At 31.2% G+C, this 12,691-nt stretch overlaps 1 protein-coding gene across 1 annotated transcript in view; it reads left to right on the top strand.

Moving 5' to 3' along the window:
- The first annotated feature begins 294 nt into the window (after positions 1-294).
- Positions 295-12,691, top strand: part of LOC137933094 (ATP-binding cassette subfamily G member 4) — a 33,177-nt gene continuing 20,780 nt past the window's right edge. The window contains exon 1 of the mRNA XM_068776880.1: positions 295-538. Within this exon, the coding sequence (XP_068632981.1) occupies positions 325-538 (214 nt within the window). The 5' untranslated portion in view covers positions 295-324. The remainder of the gene's footprint in view (positions 539-12,691) is intronic.

Here is a 12,691-nt window from a genome sequence, read left to right as displayed (position 1 = left end):
AAAACAAAAGTTCCAGAAACGGTGGCGGTTCCAATAGCTTAAGCTTGCAGGCATATATATACACTACGACGGGTAGTAATATACAAAAAAATAAATAACATTCCTTATTTTTTTAATAAAAAAAATATATTCGTCTCGGCAAAAAAAAATATATTATTTTCAAAAGGATTTATTATGTCCCTCCCTTTGTTATTTATCATTCGCATAGATTCCATCGATGTGTTTGTTGGACTGAAGGCTTCCGATAGTCAGGCGCACAGAACAAGGGAAGCGCGGGCGCAGTATGGCATTCGTTCGCGCGCCACACACGCAGGCAGACGCGATATGATGCTCGCCGGCGCGCAGATCGTGGACGACCACAGTGTGGCCTATAGGCCCGAAAATACGCCCGGGTCAGTGAACTCTAGTGCCAAACCTGCACCATCAGAGAGCACGTCTGTCCAAGCCCGACAAACTGTTACTAAGATCCCGAAAAGCGACCAGGTAGACATACAGTTCACAAACATCACGTGTACAGTCAGCTTAGGCATCAACAAAGGTAATTAATCACTTTGGTTACAATTCCATAACACCTTTCGTTTATTTTTTACGTATCTTATTATATTCTTCATAGTATTGATAAGATCCAAGATATTCTTCATTGTTTGAATGTTAACTTCTGATGAAACCCTACGTGTGGGTTTATTTTCGAGAACTAAGAATTGTCTACATAATCAAACGATTAATCGCTTTTTATAGATAAGTAATTGCCTAACCGCATATTAAATTTCGATCGAATTAACCATCTTGAACTGTTCATTTTGACATTAACATCTACGTGTATTAAATTTAGAATGATACAAATTACATATTATATATAATAATAATCATAGTTTTGCGTCTTGTTTTGCAAAGTGTCAAATTATAAGGTATTATTTTATTATAGAACATAGCACATATGATAATAACAGTAACTTATGCGATTAAATGTGCACGTTTTTAATATTGCTTTATAAAAATTTAAAAATATACAAAAGCTAAAATTATCATTATATACAATTTACTTGTAGTATCTTTTATGTGGAGTGATAGAAGCAAGTAGTTGTTGCAAGCAATACTTAGTTCTGGTTCGTAGACGATAGATTGAAAAGATTAATAATAAAACGTTTTGCTTATTAGCGGTTTCCGGCAGTGCTATATGATTTAGTTTCCACCGGAACACTTAAGACCAATTACAGATTATTTAGTAATAATTAAATAATCATATTACCAATTAGTACTGACCATCATAAATAAAATATTCATTAATAAATGACTAATTGACAACATCACACATCATCATCTTAAGCCGAGTTATTTTTACTGAGAACGTAAAAAAAAAAACTACTAAGACATAACTCATAGAGTTGATGTTAAAACGTATTGAATTCATGGAATCCTGTCACCTTTTATTTAGTTATCATAGACTAATGCTTGTCTGTCACTACCTGGTATTAAGTATTGGCTAATGTGCTGCGGATGTTGGTAAAACCGACTTGAACCTAGAAATAGCCAAAATCATATGTTTTGCGCTATCAACGATAATCGCAACACTAATACGTTACGCTATTTTTAAACAACGTATCATGAATATAAGATTTTAAGGGATAATTGGTATAAAATACAGCGTATATTTTCTGTGCCACTGAGTAATTTTCTATATTTGTATAAAAATTAAAATATATCCGTGTAGTGACAATCCAATGATTAGATATAAAAATTTCGTTGTTATCGTGATAATGATTTATTTAGGATCTCAATACGTCATTCAGTCAATTTACAATGTGTCACATTGCAAACAAAAGCGTAACGCAATATTGATTTCGCATTAAAAGCAATTTTTAACAACCTAAAAACTCCTTTGTGCAAAGTGTGCTACATAATTTTTTTACTTAACAATTTAAATTATATGTTAAAGTTTAAACATGTCAAAAAATATTTTTGTACATAGATTTATTTTTGTTGCAATAAAAAAAAATTCATATTACGTTTAATAAAAACTATTTACGCTTGTGTACACACTAGAGAAGCTTAAAAATTACTAAACCGTATCAATACTTAAAATCGACATCAATCACTGTCTTTTCACTTGCTAAGAAGCAATTTGAAGATCCATGCTTTTCATCGGTTTTATTTTATGATTTTTTTGTTACTTTCTATCATCTGTTCTAAAATATGAATATAAATTGACATTGTTGATGAAGTGACATTTTTCTCTTAACGTCGATATAATAAAGTCTTGTCGAACTCGCGACCCTTGACCGTGAATCATATTTCTTAGGTAAAACCTGGCCGATTTTTAGCTCTAACATCAATCATAATTATTCAATTATATTTAGAATAATAAAGTTATCGAGTATCGGGAGCATTATGCAACTAACACCTTGGCCAAAAAAAGATCATCTGTTTGAAAAAACGTTTTCCTAACAACGCGCCCGTTTCCACATATGAATGAAAATCGAATAAATTCCCGTTCCCATACGAGCACAACTTCCCTTGAGAATCCAGGACAATATAATTATATGTATACTAAGCACATAATATATTTAATGATATTAATAAATACATACATACATATATAAGTATATATGTAAATATATGTATAAATATGTGTATGTTTAAATATTATTATATTCGTAAATTGCAAAATTTCACTAATAGTCATGAAAACACGTAAAAAATAAATAATAATTAATACCACTGATTAAAATAAAATGATAATACATCGTTGACATTCGGCATAGTTAGATTTTTTATTATTTATTTTGCATTTTAAAAATCTCGTCTCTACAAAGTAACGATTAAATAGTTGCAAATAACTCTAGTTGACTTCCGGTATTTTATAGAAAAGATTACAATCGTTTAAGTAGGAACAAGAAATAAAAATTCGAATAATAAAAGAAATTCGAACATATGACTAGTCCTAAAATATCAATTTATCTAATTGATAAATGTAATCAAGTGAATTTATCATTAATACAATAATTATTGGACTTCGTGAAGGATAATGTAAGGTAAAGGTAATCTTGCGTCACAGAGATAAGAGAAGGATACAGTTTAAAAGTGGCAATGCCGTCAATTTTTATAATATTGAAGGTTACAATCAATCAGCGTTTGAAACGATTTCAAACGTATTTAGTTAAGTTAGTTAAAGTAATTACGTCCAATCTAAAATGTGAAATGAATAAAAACATTTTTATATTGTTGACTTGTCATAAAAGATAAGGTCCTCGACTATAAGGTACTTATAGGTATGAATAGCGTAAACAAGTAAGAACTTGTTTAAGCTATTTTCAATTATGATCAAATGTTTAAAATTCATTCCTGCTTAATGCTACATACTAACGTAATATTAATTGTTATTACCTTGATTTAAAATATTATTCAATTATAAATATTACGGTTAAGAATTAATTTAAAAAAAATTAAGTGTTTCTCGAGTAGAGACCAGAAATCGGTAAAACGTCCGCCCTCAAAGTGGACAGACGACCTTTTTGAGATCTAAATACGTTGGATGGAAGCCGATTCTAATCGGTCCTGTTGTCAATCAATAGGGTAGGCTTAAGTCCAGCTGTGAAAGTTCTTTAACTGAAATGATAATGTTCATATATAAATATTTATTTAACTGTTAAGTTTTTTATAATGTGGAATTAATATTAATACGTTTCAGTATCAAAAAATACATAAAACATTTGTGAAAATGTTTCAAAATGTAATTAGATGGAAAATGAACACATCAAGAAATGTGATACGCAGATATATGATTTACTTGTCACCACAACTTTTCTTATGGATATATGCAATTGTTCTACAGATTAAAACGTATATTCATATATCTTTTTATAAGCCTCCCTATCAAATAGCTCTCCGCAACTAGCTTCCTGCTAATTACAGTCATCGTTTCAAATTTTGTCCATTTGTCACACTCTGAATTACGCTCTCGTACATTCGTTGTCTTAATGTTCGTTCCGAAATCTATTTTTCCATTTCATTAGGAATGTAGCTTACTGTGATAATATTTATCACTTCAGACTTAACAGAATTCAGTATTTTTAGTAATGTTGATAGATAATCTTGAATCCTTCAAGATTATGTATCATACGAGATTTATGAAACAATATTGTTGAGTAAATTTAGTAGATTTCACTCATCGATACATCCCGTTTGCGGGCCCTCTGTGAGTATCAGGATATAGGCAATTTGGTTCAACGCTCCCACACCCAGTCAATTTCATGTGATGTAACTCTTGTTCCTTTAAATTACCGCAGAATTTGCATTGGAACGCTTCCACCAATAAATCTCTGCACTTGGCCTTACTGCTTTGCTATCTTTACTTCTTTTTATTTTTACATATACATAAAAGTGGTAAAGGAATTGACATTTTACAACTATAATTCTAGTTTATGTAATTAATGATGGGCCCTTCGTTGACAGCGTAAAGTGTGTGCACTTGACATCTCTGTTATACTGAGACGATAAACATTAAAAACATTTTGTTAGTATCAACAACGCTTATGAATATTTTGATTTCGTAAAGTTTATTTACTTCGTTATTTGATGTAATTGAGAATTATTATTGTAACTAAATAATTCTTCCCCATTTACTGCCAATAAGTGACATTCAAAGATAAAATATAATTTTAACGACAACAAATAAATTATCCGACCTCATTAGCATGACGAACTGTCTCTTTTGTTTGAACTTAGATTTGTTTGCGCACACAGATAACTAATTATTATTAGTTATTTATTCACTAAACATGGTAAACAAATCCCAGGTAGCGATTCTATTTATGAAAACATAGAGAGACTAGAAACTAGGATTGTCATTACGTTATTTCTGACCACCGTCAACACAGTTAGTGTTCACATTGTTTGTAATTTACAATTACTTAAAAATCGCTGTCACTTAAACTGTTCTGAAATTGTTAAGTAATCAGTTTTAAATTTTACATCCCGAAATTTTTAAAGACCCGCCTGGCGCCAGGAAACCTATGACTTTCACAGACTTTCATCGGGCCCGCGGTTGATTACACCGAAAAACTTTTCACACAATCGATCCCAAACAATAATTGTCACTAAGTTTGTTCACGGATTTTTCGTCGGCATATACCCATTGCCATTAATACGTTTAATCGTGTCGAGAAAACCTTGTAGTATTATTTTAATTTATAGTTACCATTTGTGTACACCATGAGAAAAATTCTAGACGAGAAAATTTTATAAAAACTAGGATCAACTTGAGCTTCCCTATAACAGCATTCTTTAACTTAAAATTAAGCTGTGAGAGTTCAAACGACTCGTGATTTAAGAATCCATAACAATAAGTTGTTTTTTTTTTTTTGGTATGCCAAATATCCTTAATATAGTACTTAGACTTACTTATTTTCTGTTGATGTGGGTGCTTTTAGCCCGGATTCTTTTACAGCTTCATCTGAGCTGAGTTCGCGAAGCGGAAGGGCCCGTGAATTTAAAGTAGTACTTAGAACAATTAATTTCCATGCTTTCAACTTAAAAACTTTGTACTGCAATAGGAATTTTTTGCAGATTTAAGTTCTTTAAATTTATTACATCATAATCAAAGACGTTACCGGTATGTATTGTAGCACTGTGTCCATTTGCCCAAATAAAAGAGCTGGATGGATTTTTCAGTAGCCTTACATTAGTTAGCTCCTTAAAGAGACTGAACCTATCGAGCTATTACTTAATACGCTTTTCGCTCTCATATACGAGGGTGCTAAAGAGTGATGGAGTGCGGTGTGGAGAATTAGGCTTTATTAAAATACCGTGTCCTGCCTTGTGTAGTACCTATCTTGATTTTTTTTGTATGCTATAAGTTTATCTATATAGCTATAGTGATGAGATGAAGGACGTAATAGTAATTGATACGGACCGCTCAGTACATTGAGATTTATTACATTGTCATACAATATTCTGCGCAGTCGATCACATTGGCGCTCTTCACTGAAACATGAGACAGTGCGAACATGAGATAGGTCTACCCCGGCAATGCGTCAGACATGTTCGTCCAAGCAAAGGTAAATGACTAATTTTCAATTTTCAAAAGTACTGCCTTGATGCTTTGCAGTTTGAAGCCTGTATTGTTCGGATGTGCGCGGGCGCAAAATTCGAAAAGAGAAGGAATAAGGGTTGTTTAACAGTTTTCCCGATGGACTGCCCTTACTTGCCCTGCACTCGATTGCGAATTCGGCACGGCCCTTGTACCGCGAACATTACATTTTTACTGCCTCATATCAGAGTCTAATTTGTGTCTATTGTGAAACCGCATACATGGGTTTCCTTTACACGGTCGCCCCGGTGTTTTCTTAACTAATTTCAACGGTGAGAGAAAACAAATTTAAAATTTATGCTGTTTTTAAGTTGCATAAATACTAAATTGTTACTAAAATAGCTTTTAATTAAAAACTGTTACTATATTATAAATATTCTGCGGACTAATTGAGTTTGAAATAAACTTTATAAATATTAAAAGTCCTGCATTAACTACCGCGCTATCGAACCGGAACACAGTTACTGTACCGCGCTTGTCAGTGATTAGTATAAATGTACTTCTGTTTACTATCATAGAAATGTAAACTATTATACTTCAGATGAAAATACACAATTATAAGGTATGATGAATGGATTATTCCCGCGTGCCAAGAATTTCATCAAAAAATCAAGTTCTTATAACATCATAATCGCATCTTTTTTTTCTTTTCTTGGCCTTATTTATAAAGCCTAAATTAATTTTAATCAACTGTACGCAAATATTTATCTTTGACAAATATTTTTTAGTATTGTCTAACATAATTATTAAATATTATTTCGATCTTATTCACCCTAAGAGAGTGGCTGTGTTTAGTGTAGAGTATTTCGATAAGCAGTAAAGTTTCCTGGTTATTCTGATGTTATAGTAGTAAAAATAATTATTATAATAATTTTGCAGTCACAGGAATTCCTCACAACTAGAGTGGTCTGGTGCATAGATACTACTTCCCGACATCGAATTATTTAAGATATATGAACGGAGTATGTGATTTGTAAGTGAGGAGGGATTTCAAATAATTTTTTTACTTAGAAATGATATTTCAGAGTGAAAGTTAAATAAATGGCTGTCGTTGATCAAAAATTAAACTGAGAACGTCATGTTCTCGTGGTATGACAGATTTTAATACTATTTACTAACTTCACAGCAACAGTTTTTTAATATTTATCTATTGTGACTAGACACATACCTCTTTGATACCCAATATTTGATGTTTGCCCTTGCGTTACTATGGAACTGTCATTCTAAGAAGCGTCTGTCTAAGTTGTTTAAGAGCTTGACAGTCTCCCAATCAGCTAGAATATCTAGCATGACGCCTTGGTTAAAACCCACGAGGAAACCCGTAAGCTTACTAGAGGTCCGTATAAAGCACCGACTCGCTCTGCCACTAATAAAACGATGATTTTTAGGCGCTAATAGCATTAGCTAATGACAATAAAGGTATTCGTCGAATTAAAATAAACAACCAAAACTACGCAAAGGATTTGAGTTATTTAAAAAAACATCTAAAAATTTTCAATGCGGTAATTAGAGTATGTTTGTCGGGCTGTTGCCCTTGCGGAGGCTGCCGAGGGAGCCTTGACTTTGCTAAACAAATCGAGATTTAGACTACACACCATTTCCGCCCTGTCGCTTTAAGCCCGCGGGGTCTGTAAATGCTAATAAAGCAACAACATTAGTTATTGAAGTTTGAAAACAATACAAAGAAATTATTATTACTTACGACATTAGTCACAAAGAACAATTGAAAGTGTCACGCCAAGGTTTTGTGCAAAAATAAAGTATAGAAACAATTTCTTTGACAGCCTTAAGCATATGACACCTAAGTTTTCTAATATTCATTTAATAAACACCAAAACAATACTAACTTATGACTCATCGGTATCTGTTTCCATGGAAGATAATCAGATACCATTACAACTACTTATTCATTACAACAAAAAACTTACGTTTTCTTGACGTATTAACGAAATGTAAACAAATTGGTTTATGATCCTAACTGTTTACAAAAATGTTTTAAGAAAATTCTTCTACAATTATCATTAAATTAAACTTAACCTTTACATTTGAATGTACAATGCTGATATTTTTTGGTCTTTTATCTTTAAAACCGGTAATAAAAATTAATACAACACGTATCATGATTTCATGATTTGTCTAAATTTTAACGGAAAAGAATTACAATATTTATAACGTTTCTGATGCAAATAAATAATTTATGTAAATTGATTGAATACGTTAAATACAAAACATTTATATAAATTTTATTTTTTCTTCATTAATAAACCCATAATTTAATGATTACTAGAAGAGATTCACAAGTAAAGTTAAGCGTTTCTGAACGTTATTCCTATCGAAATTGACTCGCAGACGAGATGACAAAGTAGCGAATGGATCGTTAACAAAGAAACAAAGGGTCTGGCGTAAACGCTCTTTGTTCGATGCTGATGGAGCGTCATTGCGATATTTTGAAGTGAAACAATTAGCCGTTTACATTGCGGTGTCAGTGAGATACTGACAAGAACGCTACTATTGCAACTCGTTCGATTAACGAACATCTCCCACTCATGCGTGAGAGATGAGTTTATAAACATCATTTTTGATTAGTTCTTCTCGCAGTTTCATTCGTGTTTATATAACTAAAGCCGGTAGCGATTAATGCTTATAACAAAAATTGCGTAAAAATCACATAAAATAAATAATGCTTAATCTTTATTTTGATCCAATTTTTTTTTTATTTCGACAAACTAGACTTATCGTTGTACATTACCTACATATAGTTTTTCTCATAATTAATTTTTGTAAAGTGCGCGATACTGATATTTACTGCAAAGGAATTCTTTTTCTGCGCAAATTTGTACAATTCTATTCTGATCGATTTTGGTAGCTTTAAAGCGACTAAAATTTTTACATGCTCAGCGTTTTGGAACAACAAAACACGAATGGACTACTATATATATACATATACTATATACATACACTAATGGACTTGCTATATATATATATATATATGTACATATATATATATATATATATGAGTGAGAGCAAACGAACGTACATTTATGTTCTGAGTTTAGACACTCAGAATTTACACAGCATTCCGTTTCATACTTAAGTCCTATTTGTACTAGGCGGTGATGCAAAATGAGTTGTCTGCTGTCTTGAAATGTCAGGTGAACGTCGCTGTACTCAAAATACATGAATCACGTCTCACAAAATTGCCCTCATTTGTACAAAAAAAGCCGTCTCACAAGCTCTGAAAGTTATAATTAAATGAGATTAGTTATTCTTGGACAAATAGAAGTACATGTTTGAGTTTAGTTTCTATGTAATCTCTAAACAAACATATGTAATTTAGCTATGACACTGATTATAGTTTATCGGTTTCAATCATTGTATTTTATTCTCTATTACAAGTATTTTCACTACAATGTTTTATTAGTTTATTATCTATACGTAATAAATAAATATACACTGTAAATAATATAGCGAACATACTTGTGTCGAATAAATCTTAATGTTTTAATTTATAAGTGAAATGACCTCAAAATGTCCCTTATGGCTATAATAGCTTTGTGAAGTTGATATCTATTTTGTAGAAACATGTGTCATAAGTATAATAAGAGGTACGTTTACCTCAGTAAGTCGTTCACTGTCTCAACCTTGGCACAAATACGTGCTCGGGTCTTTTTATGATAGACGCTGGGGTTATAAATTAACACATTCGATATTCGAAAAAAATAGAAAACTATATCAAGAAAAAACAATTGTATTATTTGAAAATATTTGACCATTAAACGTCGTGGTATAGTCCTAAATTTATTGATTGCCACATTAAGTGCTTAAACTACTACTGGAAGCTATGGCATCATACTAAGCCACATACTAAGACATATTTCAGGAAATACACGCTTTTTGTATTTATTTTACTATTGAAGTTCTGTAAATAAAAAGTTGTAATCAAGGAAGTAAAATATGTTTATAAACATGAAAAGCTATTATAACGACAGTGATATAATCTACATGTCTGTAGACTTCCGACATTGTTAAGAAAAGTATAGCATCGATGTTAATGAAATGCGATGAAAATGTGAACTATTTCTTATTTCAAACATTTTGTAAATTTTCAGCCCTTTAATTTATTATATAGCATGTCATAAGAACCAAAATATGTAGGAGAGGCCCTTAGAGACGTCTCAATGAATAAACTCATAATGCAGTGTGCATGTTTCTACTCAACATCGTATCTAATTGTTCTAATTTCAAAACAAGGTATAAATGTTGGAATTACCACAATATCAAGGCAGTTCTCAGTAACTGCGCAAAGAACAAATTTACAAACTACTCTGTAAAATAGCTCTTACCCAGACTAAATAAGCACCAAAGTTAGTAAATGCATATAAAACGCTACTTATCAGAAAACCTTGAATAACGGCAACGATGGCCATAGGCATAGGCATATCGCTACAAATTGATTTGTTCCAAGCCATATTAACGCGAAAGTTTAAAATAAGAAAGCCGTTTGATGAAAAATCATACATAGATACGAAACTAATTCAACTACAGGCCTTAGAAATTTTACTGACGAGTTAATATAAAACTATATGTCGATCAAAATTATTACTTTGTTTTAATAAACAAATTAATGTTTGTACAAACAACAATCACATAACTTTTTCAACTTTTGTTGGGTTATAAATAAAAGTGTTAAGAGTAGAACATAATAAAATTTAATCGTAAATGAAATTGGCTTACAGAAAAGTTACAGGAATATTTTATCTAATTATTCTAATTTCAAAATGTGGTAATTGCGATAACCAAAATCTAAAGACGTTTCTCAGTAACAGATGGCCGCGGTGGCCTTTAACGTTCAGGAGTGAATATCACAGACCGTCCACATACAAGGTAGACCGGCCTTTTCCTCTACCAAAACATATTAATTTCACTCGATTTCATTAGTACATTTTCAGTTCTATTCTGTTCTATTATTAAGCACAAAAACTTCTAATAAAGCGCGTTATATAAACACATAGGGTAATTAATTAATTTCTTTCATATCTTTGCAGCACTATTCAAGATATTTGAACTCAATAGCAATAGTAATAACAGTGTAAAAGTGTGTAAATTTGTCAACATGTGTCCATAGCGGCTTTTAAAATTCAGAAAGTAAATCTCATCCAGACTCCATTTTACGTTTTTTCTAATATAGTCATAAAAATTTTTGGAACAGCCTTTGTTTAATTAATAACACATCTCTATAATTAGTTATTATGCATTATGAATATGTATAACCGAAGCATATGCGTCGCTGATCGTCGCCGTATGTGAACGCCGCAAAATTAATGGTTACAAACAAGTATCAGATTACATTCAGTCGTAGGTTGCTGACTGTACAGTTTCAAAACATTGGCGCATGTTTCTATCGAAGTCCCTCTTTATATTTGTATTAGGAAAACTATTGGAACCTTGGTTCATAGCTAAAAGACACATTAAATTGATTCAAATACAAATGATATGATTGCTCTTATATCATTGATGTGTTTGTAAGAATATATGACAGAGATAAGAATAAATGAAGGAATGGAAAAAAAAAGTTAAGAAAAAAATATGTATCAAAAAACTTGTCAAAAAAAGACAGAATTGTTGTCACATTAGGGCCAAATCTTATTTGAACATAACTACTGCGCTTCATTTTTGTCCGTAGCGTAACTGATACTATATTATATTCTAAATTCTCTACTTAATCTTAAATACTAAAACGTTAATCACAACTAATGAACTATTCAAAAAAAAAATAATTTTGGATGTTTTTTGGAAATCAGAGAGTTTTAAAATTAACTGTTTCGATAGATTTACAAATAACTTTATAAGACAAAATACTAAGAATTCGAACCTAAGTAGAATGGTGCATAAATTTCCACTGAGCCTACTTAACATTTTAATCGTTAACGACATTATGATGAAGGCGGCCATGAACTTCCTCTCCAGCAACAGCTGGACTTTGCCACACAGATAATTGACTGTTTTCCTCGATGTTTTCCATCAACTTTTTACTGTATCAGATAATTTAATAATTATATTCCACCTATTATTTCACTTTTTGTTATCTACCACAAAGTGACGTCAAGTGCACTGTGTATTCCTTATTAGATCGTTTCTAAACTTCAAGTTGTAATATAATTTATCTATTACTGACATTACTTAACCAATCTCCGTATTTTTTACGTTGTTTTGTACTCTTCGTAATTATTTTTAATAATATTGTTATTGATGTAATTTCAGTTCAATATATATTTTAACAATTTGACTTTCTTGTGACAAAATCTACTTATTATTTGATGCTTACATTTTGTTTGCACCTGTAAATGTGTATAAGTAGCATTAGATAAGAAATTTTAATAATTTTGGCGTTTATGCAATTATCAAAATACAAATTTATATGATTATTATCTAAATTTTTTGGTTAGTTTTTAAAAATGTTATGTTAAATAATCGTACGGAGATATTAGGAATCATTATTATTAATATAATTATAGATGAGTAATTGTTTGTATTGGCTTAAAATTTTTTGAAAGAAATTGTTCTTATTAGATTCTAACTAATTACTTTCTCTAACCCACGAAT

The sequence above is a fragment of the Battus philenor genome, unplaced genomic scaffold (assembly GCF_028537555.1).
Source record: "Battus philenor isolate CCGP_79_NKW_IND1 unplaced genomic scaffold, ilBatPhil1.0.hap1 SCAF_12, whole genome shotgun sequence".
Taxonomy (NCBI): domain Eukaryota; kingdom Metazoa; phylum Arthropoda; class Insecta; order Lepidoptera; family Papilionidae; genus Battus; species Battus philenor.
The sequence above is the reverse complement of the archived record's forward strand: the minus strand, read 5'-3'. Positions and strand labels throughout refer to the sequence as shown.